This window comes from Podarcis muralis, chromosome 12, assembly GCF_964188315.1.
Source record: "Podarcis muralis chromosome 12, rPodMur119.hap1.1, whole genome shotgun sequence".
In the NCBI taxonomy this organism is placed as follows: Eukaryota; Metazoa; Chordata; class Lepidosauria; order Squamata; family Lacertidae; genus Podarcis; species Podarcis muralis.
The window spans coordinates 28,517,710-28,532,092 of NC_135666.1; the positions used below are offsets into that span (position 1 = coordinate 28,517,710).

General features: G+C 45.1%; 1 protein-coding gene across 3 annotated transcripts; it reads right to left on the reverse strand.

Annotated features, from left to right (window-relative positions):
• Positions 1-6,995: 6,995 nt before the first annotated feature.
• Positions 6,996-13,926, reverse strand: LOC114607803 (tissue factor pathway inhibitor 2-like). Of its 3 annotated transcripts, none has more exons than XM_028751278.2 (5): positions 13,189-13,922; positions 10,172-10,351; positions 9,867-10,046; positions 9,421-9,594; positions 6,996-7,532 (listed from the first exon to the last, which is right to left on the reverse strand). In XM_028751278.2, the coding sequence occupies exons 1-5, from the start codon at positions 13,280-13,282 to the stop codon at positions 7,471-7,473; spliced, it is 690 nt and encodes a 229-aa protein (XP_028607111.2). In that variant the 5' UTR covers positions 13,283-13,922; the 3' UTR covers positions 6,996-7,470. The 3 variants fall into 3 exon arrangements, with proteins under 3 accessions (XP_028607111.2, XP_028607112.2, XP_077793074.1); XM_028751279.2 differs by having other exon boundaries at positions 6,996-7,470; positions 13,189-13,914; XM_077936948.1 differs by lacking the exon at positions 9,867-10,046 and having other exon boundaries at positions 13,189-13,926.
• Positions 13,927-14,383: the final 457 nt, after the last annotated feature.

The following is a 14,383-nucleotide window of genomic DNA, read 5'->3' on the forward strand; positions in this document are numbered from 1 at the left end:
CATTTGCATGCACACAATTTACTGACAATCCCCTTAACCATCTACTTTCTTACAAAACATACTTTTGAAATAGCTCACAGCACCAACCAGAATTCATGTTGTGAAGGTTGGCCTGGACTTTCTTGGTATACTGTTTATGCTCTGTTCAGCCTATTTTGGAATCTTTCCTTCGGGGAAAGGACCATATTTGAGTGGTAGAGCATCTGCTTTGCATGCAAAAGGTTCCAGGTTTGATCTCTGGCATCTCCAGCTAGAGCTGAGAGAGGCTCCTGTCTCAAATCCTGGAGAACTGCTAACCAGTCAATGCAGACAATGCTGAACTAAGTCAGCTTGCGCTTCTCCCGCAACTTGGGCATGGCTGTTTCTCATGAAAGGGTTAGCTATTTCTCTGACCGATGTTATTGACCCTTTCTATATTTTGTGCATTTCTAGATCTTCATTTGCATTCAGACAGTAGGAACTCTTGGCTTGTGCCACACCAAAATATTCTCTGCTTGCACTCAAATTGGATACAAGATTCTTATGTTGATATGCAAAGCCCTGAAGAACTTGGCTCCGGGTTACCTTAAGGACAGCCCGAGCCCTTATATCGCTGCCTGAATGCGGAGATCATCTGGAGGAGCATGGCTAGTTTCCACCCATGTTACAACTAGAAGTTGGGTATTTAATGTTGCTGGTTGCATGCAGTGGAACCCTTTTAAGCAGAGATGAGACAGCAGCATTGCTATTGACTTTCAGGTGTCTCTTGAAGACGTTTTATGCCAAAAGGCCTATGCAGTTTAATTGTTAGTCATTTTATTAGCCAGTCACTTTAATTATCTATATTGTTTTGAATGGTGTTTTGTGTTTTAATGGTGCATGCCACCCTAGTCTGTCTGTCTGTTTTGGAGCATGGTTTGTTTGTTTGTCCTTCTGTCTGTCTGCCAATTCTCTATAGGTTCAGCTGCTTCTCAGGGTATCTTAGCCAAACTTAGTCCAAGGGTCCCAGTGGTGGGGTTACCTGGCAGCAGCTATTCCACCAGGTTGCAGCAAGGAGAAAGATGGAAAGCAGGACCACTCTGTCAGCTCCGTTCAGAGACCCACTACATTTGGTTCCTATCCCTAAAGTGCTTCCATTCCAGAGTGACTACTGAACTTTAAGAGCTGATGCCAGAGTTTGCTTTCTCCATCTTCCCTCTGCCCTTTCCCCCTTTTTGTGCCCTGTAAGCCTGTGGGTAGCCGCTGTCTTAGTTTTTATCTTATATGTAAATGGCACTGTGAACCCTTTATGTTGAGGAATGGGGTGGAATATGCTTGCTTTAACTAACATTGGGTCTTTTGTGTACATGGCTTTCCAAAGTGACATAAGCCAAGAATAAAAATAAAAACCAGATCCATAACCTGAAGAGTTTGCAATTGCAGGGAACTTATCGTCTTTGGTCCCTTCCAGTTTGTTCATTTCTATATGCTCTCCCATTCAGCTAGCATCTCTGTATTTGTGTGCTGAGCCTACATCAACCAAGGCTTTTAGCTCCTCTCTGCTAATGCGGGTTACTGCAAAATGCATTTTATTGGGACAATGAGTGGTGCCTATTTCTCTCAGAGCACAAGCTGAGTCTGTAGGGCTAACATAAGAAACAAACAAACACAGCTCTGTTGCTAGAAGGCAAAGGTGGTTTGAAATCTAAATTTGCAAAGCGTAAAGGAATGAAATGTTTTAAATTTGGGAAGGGGATAATTATATTTTTTCAAGTAACTATACTGTAAATCCTTGAGAACAGACTCAAGGCAAGATTGAATTGTGGTTGACACAGCCTATTAATCATGTGTGGCTTTGGTTCGGCGTAACCTTAATAATTATGTAACAGTATTTATAATTTATAATAATGTCGGGACGCGGGTGGCGCTGTGGGTAAAAGCCTCAGCGCCTAGGACTTGCCGATCGAAAGGTCGGCGGTTCGAATCCCCGCGGCGGGGTGCGCTCCCGTTGCTCGGTCCCAGCGCCTGCCAACCTAGCAGTTCGAAAGCACTCCCGGGTGCAAGTAGATAAATAGGGACCGCTTAACAGCGGGAAGGTAAATGGCGTTCCGTGTGTGCTGCGCTGGCTCGCCAGATGCAGCTTGTCACGCTGGCCACGTGACCCGGAAGTGTCTGCGGACAGCGCTGGCTCCCGGCCTATAGAGTGAGATGAGCGCACAACCCTAGAGTCTGTCAAGACTGGCCCATACGGGCAGGGGTACCTTTACCTTTACCTATTTATAATTTGCAGCAGGGGGGAGGTTAGTTGCTATTCAGTAAATCGAAGTTAGTCACTAAAACCACCCCCCTGTGCTGAACCTTTAAATCATCCTCAGTATGCATAATGTAGAAATAGCTCTAATGCTGCTGGGATTTATGCCTTTGTCTTGAATATAAAATGACCATTACTTTACTTCCTTAGATGTTTGATGAAAATAAATTGACCATTAACCTACTGCTGTTTACAGTTAGACCTTCTGGGGAATGATTATTATGAAAACTCAGACCTCAGGAGGCAAGGTCATTATTTGTATATGTTAGTCTGTTTCAATGCAAGCTTCACCTCGCAGGCTCAGTAGCTATTCCCATTCCAAATGGCAGGAGTAGGACTGGATTTTGCATTGTAACTGTTGTGCAGCTTTGCACAGCAAATCCTAAATCAAGGCCCAGGTAATTGCCATAAGGGCATAAGGACAACCTGCTTGGGTCAGGCTTGAGGGGCCCATCCTGCCCAGCAACCTGTTCTCACTGTGACCAACCAGATGCCTATGGGAAGCCCACAAGCAAAGGCTTAAATGCAGCAACACTCTCCACTCCTGCAATGCTCAGCAACTGGTATTCAGAATCATACTGTTTCTGACAGAAGAGGTAGAACATAGGCATCTTCCACGATTTTGCCTGATCTCCATTTAAAGCCATTCAGGGCAAAAAAATTAAAATTTGGCTCTGTAATTTGGAATTAATGTGATTTGATTTGATTTGATTGGTCTGTTAATAAAAATTATTTATAAAATTAATAAAGCCATTCAGATTGTTTGCTGACCAGGGCCAAATTTCAATTTCAAGGGCAAAGAAGCAGATTTCCAAATGATAAGAGTTCTTAACACTGTGGAGCAGACTGCTTTGAGAAGTGGTGAGCTCTACTTTGCTGGAGGTGTTTAAACAAAGGGTGGATGTCTGCCTGAGTCAAATTCCAGCGGGAAGATGGCAGCCTGTCGTGAATGCTGCAGTTGATTTCTGCCTTGGAGATCAAGACTTGGGCTCTGATCTTCAGATCCCTTGTAGCTCTGTGGATTGCATCCAACTAAGTTCTGCTCAAAGTAGATCCGTTAAAATAAATGGACCCAAGTCATAGTCATTCATTTCAATGGGTCTACACTGAGTACGATTAACACAGTGTGCAATCCTGTGATGCTATGGAATCGTCTGTGTAACTGTCCTGCAAAGGAGTAGCAGGATGACAATCTGAAGAAAATCATTGCTCCGATTCAGCAGTAAACAGCAGGTTTTCCTGAGGAAAGCGGTGGGACACAAACAAACACTTGGACCCGAGCCTACAAATCATGGACCTGCTAGATATTGTGGCACAAATGGAAGTATGGGTGAGCCCTTGGTTCGGCAATATTAGCTTAGATGGTTGGTTGCCCTGGTTACCTTAGATTCAGAAATAAATGGTTTCCATTGCAATAACCCTGAACCACATTTCACCTTGTCTGATTCAAGGTAAGGCAGTTTCATACACTGATCCCTGCAGTGTTGGGCTACGAGCATTGCTAGGCTTGAGAAGTACAGAACAAGAACATAATAACTGCATTCTCCAACAACAACAAAAGTACCAGGATCGTCAGTTGGAATCAGATCATCTGAAATCTAGGTGGTTACATCCCAACTTTGGAAAAGAATCTCATAAAAGTGCCATGGTAACAAGGGTTTAAAGTTGCAGGCTTGCCCACATCAGTTGACACCGTGTTCCTTTGTCAGATGAGCTGTGATCCACTTTAAAATGAAGTCTTAACTGAGCTGCACCCATTAAAAAGGACAAATAACAAACATTGGATAGGTTAGGCCTCTTCTTTGAAATGAAAGAGATGGATAGGCATGATTGCATAGGCAGAGTTTACATCCAAGACTAACACTACTGTATCAGATAACGCACATGATTTGCAGAATAAGTTAACAAAGGGAAAACTGAATATAACTGAACATAACCTGTAAACATAGGCATAAGTCTAGATCTTGTGGATAAAAGTGCAGTGAAAATATGTGTATGCCACATGTACACACATGGGTTGCAGAATAAGTTAACTAAGGGAAAACAAGACCTATACTGTATAAATAATGTGTAAAGTGTAAGGAGGAAAAAAACACTTTCCGTTGTTTTATTAACACATTTTCCCCACAAGTTCACAGTGAAAATAATTTACAGCTGCACTTAAGAAGTTAGGATGTGATTTTACCAGTTCTCATATCGGCAAATTAATAGTTGGTAGACGTACAAAAATACCCAGGAAGATGGGACATGAAGTAAAAGCAGATAACTGTTCCTCAGCTTCAAAACAGAAAACATGGTGAATACACATTTATAAAGGCCCCTCAAAATGTATTTTGTGTAAGATCCTGAAGACAACTTCAAAGAAGAAGGAAATATCCTCAATATCTGTCAAGCAATCTCCACTGGGACTATTCAGCAGAAAGGGAATTATTTGTATATATTAATCCTGTTCACTGCAATCTTCATTTTGTAGGCCCAGTCAAAAATAGGCAGGAGTTGAAATGGCCTGGTGCAGTGCAGTGTAGTCCATATGGGCCTCTGCATATTAAGGGGTGTAGCTAAGTGGTAGAGCACATGCTTTGCATTGGGGAAATACCAGAGACTAGCTTCTCACTGATTTAATACTATGACCACAGTAAAAGACAGCTTCTTATATCCTGCCTTTCTTCATCATGGAACCCAAAGCAATAGACAGGTGTTCTCAGGTCACCTTTCCAGGTACTGACCAGATTCTGCCCTGCTTGGTTTCAGCAAGGTGATAAGTGTCATGGATCTTCAGACCAGGACTCACAGCACAAACACCTTGGAAGAAGGAAGTCCTTTCATCTTCATTTGGCATTGTAGATGACATTGTAGAATGACCATAAAGGTAAAGGTATCCCTGACCATTCGGTCCAGTCGTGACCGACTCTGGGGTTGTGGCGCTCATCTCACTTTATTGGCCGAGGGAGCTGGCGTACAGCTTCCGGGTCATGTGGCCAGCATGACTAAGCTGCTTCTGGCGAACCAGAGCAGCGCACGGAAACGCCGTTTACCTTCCCGCCGGAGTGGTACCTATTTATCTACTTGCACTTTGAGGTGCTTTCAAACTGCTAGGTTGGCAGGAGCAAGGACCGAGCAACGGGAGCTCACCCTGTCGCGGGGATTCAAACTGCTGACCTTCTGATTGGCAAGTCCTAGGCTCTGTGGTTTAACCCACAGCGCCACCCGCGTCCCCAAGAAGAACCATAGGTAATAGGTACATGTTATTATTTATATCTCACTATGGGTGTATGGGGTGTGAGGGGAGGGCTAGTATCTTTGGTGAGAGACATGTCATACTCCTCCTGGGTGAGAGTAGGTGATGGGTCTCAAACCCTTGATGAGTTAAGGACTTCCCTTGTATGAGAAGACAGGCTCTGTAGGATTGAGCAGACGAGACTAATAGCGAGTTAAATGGTCAAGAAGGCGGTTTCTGCAAGTGCTGTAGTGGGAAGTGAGGGGCAGATGGGGCTCATCAACCTGAGAAGGTAGCCCATCCAAGAGAGTGAACACTTTGACCCTGAACCTCCACTGCCTTGCGGGATATTTTCGGGAGAAGAAAACCCTACACAAATCTGGAGCAGAGTCCTTAAGATGGCTGGGTGGCGCCTTATACACCTCCTTCCAGCAACTTATGTGGCCAAGCTGGTGCCAAATATATTGCTCTGCTTTCCTTTGGACCACATTAGAAAGGCTGGGGGGGGATCTTTTCTAGGAAGCCCAGGACCTACATATACATTGCCCAGGCTTGTGCCCTGGAAAGGTCACTTTGGTGCTGCAAACACAACGGTTTGAGCTCATTCCTGGAGGCACACTCCATTGCCTCTCGAGACAGACATATGCCAACAATGTGGGATGTATTGCTAGAGCAGTCAAGTACAACATTTTCCTGTTGCCTAGAATGGACACACAGGAGAATGCAGCTCCAGACAGGGAGGACTTCCTGTCATCCCTGCTCTCGTATGTACGTAACCAGGTAGATGGGCATGACCCTAGCTGACCCTGTAAAAGGGCTGGCCATGCAGCCATTTTCCCTTTTTTTTCTTTTCACACTTCTCTCTTGGACTTCCTCTTCCAGCTCTTAGCCAGCATGTGGCTCATCCTTGCAGAAGATGGAAGCCACAGGTAGAAAGTCTGAGGCGTAGCTCAGACTTCTTTCCTCTACAAATGTAACTGTAACCACAGGATAAAGCCTGCCTTCTGATTACTGCTGTGAACTGAATGTGAGTAAAACTTCATTGTTATTTTCAAAAAGACTGTGTTGTGTTATTGTTATTTTAGAGGGAAATAAAGAGGACATTTACCAGGAACAATCCAGACCGGACAAGCCAGACTGGATTGCTTAATTAAAAGACTCTAACGAGTCATCAACTGCTTCGCTATAAGCTGCAAGGGAATGTGCTCTGCTGTTTGCTCACTAGTGTGAGTGAGGAGGGATAATATCAAAAGAATATATTCTCTCCTACCTTGCTTTACATTCCCACAAACAACATTTCCCACCCTTCCTCCCGAAGAAGCCCAGGAGGCAGTGTTCTTATTTTGTATTTTTATGTTGTGAACCGTCCTGTAATCTTTGGATAAAGTGTGGTATACAAATTTAATAAATAATAATAATCACGCAAGTATTCCCTTTCAATTCACTTGGGAGTTCCTGGCAAATCCCTTCATAAAATTAATAAAATTATTGAAAAGTTCATAGTGGAAGAATTGATAGCAACAATACCAATTTATTTGTAGTCTTCTTTAAGAAAAATAAATAAAGCAAATAATATGCAGCAGGTGGCAGAGAAAGATCCTTGTTCAGTAGTGAGTGTTGAGCCTGCTCCTGCACATCAAGGATCTCTGAATGAAGGTCAACAAACCAGGGTTATCTCCCTCAGCAGATCACTGTGCTTTGAATATGGAGGCCAGTCCATAAGGCTGATCAGCCCTCATCAGATAAAGTAACGTTGACTTACTACATTTCCAGAACTGGTCATATAGAAGAGCTGTTAAGATTGCTACATATAAACAAAAACAAAACCCACCCGCAAATTAAAGTTTTCAATGTTAAAATAACGCTTCTGGTCTAGAGACCTTCAGGTGCAAGAACGTATGTGGGATTTGTTTTGATTTGTAGGCTTCTCCTCCTTATGAGATGGTATTTCCCAATATTGCAACCGTTGCTTACATTCTTCCAACTAAGAAAAGAATAGAAACTGAATCACAATCGGAGGTAACTTAATCACTTCATTCACTTGTACTAGAAGAAGAAAAAGAGAGAAGGGAAACAAGCATGCAACGTTCCAGGTATGCAAAACCCAAGGCACCAGATAATTGCAGTTTCTAATATGCGTGTGGTGGGCATTCAAGCAGGGGCGAAAGTGAGCGCTCCTCTCGAAAGCCCACGAGCAGGACTGAGTCAAGAACAGCCCAGTTCACAGAAAGCAGGACCTGTGCTCACCTTAAGCTCTGCAAGTGCCACCTTCCCACAAGGCCTTGAACTCTCCTTGGGGAGGAGCAGAAGGCAGCAGTGGACGCTTACCTGGCCTTAACACATGAGATCATAACCCATGAGAGTGTGTGCAGATGGGAAACAGACTGCCAGGGAAAGGGGAGTGGCCCTTGCTTAAAATTCCTGGGCCTTGGGCAGGGGGAAAAAGGAGGCAGGGGCAGTGGAGGATGCTTTGTAAGCACACTTCAAACTTTTTGGATGTGGTCACCTAAAAAAAAAGACATTGCAAAACACCGGCTGTGTGGAACCGTGTCCAGCATGCCTCACACTGTGTTGTGCCCCCTAATTTTATCCCCCTCTCCAAGCAAGGATTTCATGTTTTAAGGAAATAATGCACACATGTGCATAATATACTGAATGTTTCAGTATGCCTGCCCTTATGGAAATACAGTGGTACCTCAGGTTAAGTACTTAATTTGTTCCGGAGGTCCGTTCTTAACCTGAAACTGTTCTTAACCTGAAGCACCACTTTAGCTAATGGGGCCTCCTGCTGCCGCAGTGGAGCACAATTTCTGTTCTCATCCTGAAGCAAAGTTCTTAACCCGAGATACTATTTCTGGGTTAGTGGAGTCTGTAACCTGAAGTGTCTGTAACCTGAGGTACCAATGTAAATGGAAAATGTTTTATTTGCAGGTCATCATGCTTAGTAAGCAGGCCAGGATTTAACTACCTTCCACTTCATTAGGACTGAGTTCCTTATGCTTAGGCAGGCTCCCCCTCATCCCCTCTCTTCTTCCTCAACCCCTGTGGAAACGTATCTGCTCACACCACTCACTGCTCCCTCCGGGATTTCAGGAAACTGCCTTAATGCTGAGTGAGGATGCTGGTCCATCTAGCCCAGCATTTTCACCATTTTCACTGACATGGGTTTCAAGCCGAGGTCTCTCCCAGCCCTACCTGGAGACGCCAGGTATTGAACCTGAAGCCCCCTGCATACAAGACAGGTGGTTTACCAACAGGCTATGGCCCTTTGCTTTTGTTTGTTTGATTGGTTGGGAGGAAGCAGAAGCCTCTCCAGAGGCCCCAGCTTTATGTTGGGCAGCTGGTCCAGAAAGAAGCTATGGCTGGGTTTCTCACAAGCCGCTTTTATTGCTGCGTCTGGGCAATTCCCACCTTTGCACTGCAGTCCCTTCAAAACAGCACAGTTTACTCTGGAGTGTACAGCCATTTCCCATGCCTTGCCCTCTTCCGGCAACTACTGCCCACTTCCGGTCCCTCTCATTTCCTTTGACAGTCCCACAACCACTTGGGGGAAAGGAGCAAACTGAATGGGTACTAGTGTCTACCTGTGGCTGCTGCACTCTGCACCCACAGAAGGTGGTTTAACGCAGAGGTGGGAAACATCTGTCCTTCCATTTTCTTATTAGACTCCCAACTCCCATCAGCCTCAGATGGTCAGGGATGATAAGAGATGTAGTCCAGCAGCATTTAGACGGACAGTTTCCTCACCCCGATATAACGAAAAGCCTCCATATGAACTTCACGGGACCAAGACAGCATTAGCTCTGCGTGCTACTTAAAAACTTTTTTTTTTTTTTTAATCCTCCCATGGCTTATTTGTGAACCTTCACAATCTGGCTAAAACACAGCTCAAGTCCCTGTAAATCTCTATCACAGCAAGAGGAGAGAAGCCTACCATGCTTGCAGGCGTCCATGCAGTCTTTCTTTGTAAGAAAGTTGTTATTATTCCCGCCGCATCCTGTATAGTTGAATGCCACACAAGTTCTGCTCGCTATATTGTAGTAAAAGCGACGTAGTGAAGCTGAACAGAGTCCCACATCCTTGGGACTAGAGCAATAGGAGGGACTCTCTTCAAAAAAAAAAAAAAGAAGGAAAAAAGGAGTTAATTAAGAGTGTGTGTGTTTTGAAGAGCAGAATATAGTGATGTTTAGAATTCACAAACAATAATGCCCAGATTTTTAAAAAATTGGCAAAGTTTACAGTTTTAATTAGATTAGATACAATATCACCAGGTTCACCTGCTCCCTTGGAGAGTAAGTTTAGGAAATACATGAGAACATTTCATCCCTCCCCCACCTATCAAGCTATATAGGCCTATGGCTTGTATGAAAAAATAATTACTTCTCCCCAACTTGCAGACATCAGTGCAGGATCTTTGACTGGAAAACATGTTAGGGTGTCGTGAACGTTTTTTAGGGAAAAATTCCTCGCATTTCATTGTCTCAAGGTTGAAGAAATATTTCGGCTTGAGGGGGCTCCAGGTCCCTTGCGGAGGTTTCACTCGGCACATTACAGGCACTTCTGAAAATTAAACCGCAACTGTTTAGATTTTTTTTTTTTTTTTTAAACTGCCTAAAGGAAACCATTGCTCTTAAAAATCTCCCCCAATTCACTTCAGGATTTGAAATTTGAGAACAATGACTTACTCTTGATTTTCCCGCAAGTTTCTATACAAGCGTCAAAGCTCAAAAAGTTGTTTTCGTTCCCCAAGCAGCCCCCGTGAGTAAACCTCTGGCAGTCTTGGGAGGCTCGGTTGTAGTACCACCTGTCAAATGAACCTGGGCAGACTCCGGGCACCGGTGACTCTAGGCACAGCTCTCTGTTGTCTGCATGAAAACAAAACCAGGGGAATGGAAGAAATGAAACGCTTTAAGTCCAAATGAGGTAAGGGGTGGGGGGGGGGGGGAGCCTGACTAGATCAGGCCAAAGGCTCAGGCAGTCCAGCATCTGGTTATCTGTGGTCAGTCAGATGGCCTGAACTCAAAAGCACCCTCCCCACATGCAATTCCCAGCAGCTGGCCTTCAGAAGCATACAACCTCCAAAGGGGTGTCAGAAAAGGGCCTCTGTGGCAAGTCACATTTAAATGCCTAATCATTTGTGAATTTGTACACTTTGTTCTCTTTCAGGCTGTTCAAGTTGGTGTCCGTCACTGCTTCTTGTGGGAGCAAACGCCAAAGTTTAAATATCCGCTGTGGTAAGAAGTACTTCCTTCTGTTGAATCATCCAACATTCATTGAACAGTATGTTTCCAATCACAATTCAAAGTGTTGGTGCTGACCTTTAAATCCCTAAATGGCCTTGACCCTGCATACCTGAAGAAGCATCTCCACCCCCATCGTTCAGCTCCGTTGAGGTCCAGCTCCGAGGGCCTTCTGGTGGTTCCCTCCCTGCAAGAAGTGAGGTTACAGAGAACCAGGCAGAGGGCCTTCTCGGTAGTGGCGCCCGCCCTGTGGAACTTCAGATGTGAAGGAAATAAACAACCAGCTTACTTTTAGAAGACATCTGAAGGCAGCCCTGTCTTGTTGTTGTTTAGTCGTTTAGTCGTGTCCGACTCTTCGTGACCCCATGGACCAGAACACGCCAGGCACCCCTGTCCTCCACTACCTCCCGCAGTTTGGTCAAACCCATGCTGGTAACCTCGAAAACACTATCCAACCATCTTGTCCTCTGTCGCCCCCTTCTCCTTGTGCCCTCCATCTTTCCCAGCATCAGTGTCTTCTCCAGGGAGTCTTCTCTTCTCATGAGGTGGCCAAAGTACTGGAGCCTCAGCTTCACGATCTGTCCTTCCAGTGAGCACTCAGGGCTGATTTCCTTAAGAATGGATGCGTTTGATCTTCTTGCAGTCCATGGGACTCTCAAGAGTCTTCTCCAGCACCATAATTCAAAAGCATCAATTCTTCGGCGATCAGCCTTCTTTATGGTCCAGCTCTCACTTCCATACATCACTACTGGGAAAACCATGGCTTTAACTATACGGACCTTTGTTGGCAAGGTGACATCTCTACTTCTCAAGATGCTGTCTAGGCCCTGTCTAGGGAAGCTTTTAATGTTTGATGTTTTATTGTGTTTTGGGAGCTGCCCAGAGTGGCTGGGGAAACCCAGCCAGATGGGCTAGGTATAAATAACAGTTGCCCCCAAAGCGAGAGAATTGCCACGCTGCCAAGCAAACAGGACTGTGTTGTGATCCGCTTGACTTCTGCAGTCCATTTCACCCTGCTCCAAAAGATTCCTTCAAGCCCCATTATTTTCAGTCAATCATTAGCTTTTAAGAGGGTCTATTAAACGACTAAACAACAACAAAAATTCATCTGAACTGTGTGTGTGTTTAATGTGCATTTTATCATTCCTTTTATTACTGATGTTCAGTGCCGAGTGCAATCTTTGTTTAAATCCTCCCCAGCACTGGAGGATTTAAACAAAGGCACAAGTGCTTTAGTAAGCTAAATACTCAAAAACTTCTTTGCTCATATTATTTCTCATAATAAAAACGCGTTGTCGCCAGCAAGTTGGATGGGGGGGGGGCAGGTACACCACGCGAGGCAATGTGGGGATGAACTGGGCAAAAACATTTCTCTTCTCGCAGACCTGTGACTAATGAAGCAATCTATGTATTGCCTTCTAAACTGTGGGTGGAGTTTATGGTTCTCCTTTGTTGATAGAGAAAAATCTATTAATTCCAGGTGCCATAAGAAAGCTGCAGAGATAGTGCAGGATAGTGTGCACCCCAGAAATGATCTCTTTCAGCTTCTGCCTTCTGGAAGAAGGTACAGGGTTATAAAGACTAGGACTAGCCGCCTGAAAAACAGTTTCTACCCAAATGCGATTTTGGTTTTAACGCAGTGTAAGGAGTCTCTATGGGAGTATATTGTATTTAAAAATGGGGTACCAGAGTTTTTAGGGGGCTAACCAGGTTGGGATAGCTGGGATAGCAGGCTTGTTGATTTTTGAATGTCTTATGTAGAGTTTTCAATTTCGTTGTTCTGTATGGGACAATGACAATAAAGATTATCGTATTTTTGTGGTTTTTGAAGCAATCTATGTATTGCCTTCTAAACTGTGGGTGGAGTTTATGGTTCTCCTTTGTTGATAGAGAAAAATCTATTAATTCCAGGTGCCATAAGAAAGCTGCAGAGATAGTGCAGGATAGTGTGCACCCCAGAAATGATCTCTTTCAGCTTCTGCCTTCTGGAAGAAGGTACAGGGTTATAAAGACTAGGACTAGCCGCCTGAAAAACAGTTTCTACCCAAATGCGATTTTGGTTTTAACGCAGTGTAAGGAGTCTCTATGGGAGTATATTGTATTTAAAAATGGGGTACCAGAGTTTTTAGGGGGCTAACCAGGTTGGGATAGCTGGGATAGCAGGCTTGTTGATTTTTGAATGTCTTATGTAGCGTTTTCAATTTCGTTGTTCTGTATGGGACAATGACAATAAAGATTATCGTATTTTTGTGGTTTTTTAAATATATATATATTGCAAACCGCCCTGTGATCTGCGAGGGAAGGGCGGCGTAGGAATTAAGAAAAACAACAAATAATAATAGGATCTGGAGTCTGGAGTCGCGATCACCGAGAAGGTGAGAAGAAATCCGTTTTACAGCGTCTTGCAAGAGCGCAGCCAAGGAAGCTCCCCACCTCCAAAACAGACCCGCGCCCCACGTTACCTGCCGTCGGGATCTGGAGCCGGACGCGGCCCAGGAGCACCACGAAGGCGGCGGCTCGCAGAAAGGCGCGCGAGTTCCCCGCGGCCTGGCCCATCGCCCGCCGCGGGCGACTGGCTGCGAGGGCCGGGCTGGTCTACGAACGACGGAGACGTTGGGCTTGCGGAGCCGCCGGGGCCTCTTTAAGGAAGAACTGCGCGTCTTCCCACGGCCGCCTCGTCGCGGCTCAGGGGCTGGGCGCGCGTCTCGTGGGCGCGTTGCAAAAAGCATCCCCGGGATGAGTCCCTGGGCATCCGCGAGCGGCATCGGAGGCGAGGGGACGGCGAGCGGGGTTGCCGTGGAGGCCTGGCGCGCCTGGGCTGCCCACCTCGACGGCGCAGGGCATGAGCTGCCCTCGAGCAAAAAGTCCCCGAAACCATCAACAACTCGCCGAGCCTTTGAGTTTTAAATAATCCCCAGTGCGCATAATGTGGCCACGCGACTCTTGATACTTCCCGGGTTTATGGCTTTGTCTAGAACGCAAAGTGACCATTATTGCTTGACTTCCTTTGAAGAACATAAATTGCCCATTAAACCAACTGCTGGGGACATTTTGGAGGGTGGTGGTTTATGCGCTGGAGGGGGTAATCGGGAGAAGTACAGTATTTGTATATTTTAGTCCTGTTCTTATCAAAGTGCCCAACTGCAAGGCCCAGTCCAATTTGCAGGAGTTTGACCTGGCTATTGCAGGGTAAGTCACACTCAGCTCTGCACAGTAAACTCTCGGTTATGAAGCTGGGGGAATGTTGGTTTGTTTCAATACTTCAAAGCTCCTGTTAACTGGTATTTCGGTTATATTGACTAGAGGCGCATTTCAATGTCGATTGGAAAATGTTGGGTGGGTGTTGCAGTTTATTGCTAGGATGTAGAGCTTGATGTTTCTAATGTCTGATGTTTTATTGTGTTTTTAATATTCCACTCTTGAAAGCCACCCAGAGTGGCTGGGGAAACCCAGCCAGATGGGTGGGTATAAATAATAAATTATTGTTGTGTTGTTGTTGTTGTTGTTAAGCAGGGTTGGCCCAGATGACCTTCAAGGTTCCAAAGCAGACCCATTAAAAAGAAGTCCTAAGTCACGTCCATTTATTTCCATGGATCTACACTGAGTGCGCCTAACATAGCATACAATCCTTTGATTCTCTGAAATCTGAATGGATGC

Bases quoted from the DNA above. Each gene is read 5' to 3' on its own strand.
- LOC114607803 (XM_028751278.2), bottom strand. From the start codon at position 13,282: ATGGGCCAGGCCGCGGGGAACTCGCGCGCCTTTCTGCGAGCCGCCGCC. The intron at 10,047-10,171 runs GTAAGTCATTGT...TTTAATTTTCAG, and splicing joins AACTTGCGGGAAAATCAAGA to AAGTGCCTGTAATGTGCCGA. The intron at 9,595-9,866 runs GTAATTATTTTT...TTTTTTTTGAAG, and splicing joins TGTCTGCAAGTTGGGGAGAA to AGAGTCCCTCCTATTGCTCT.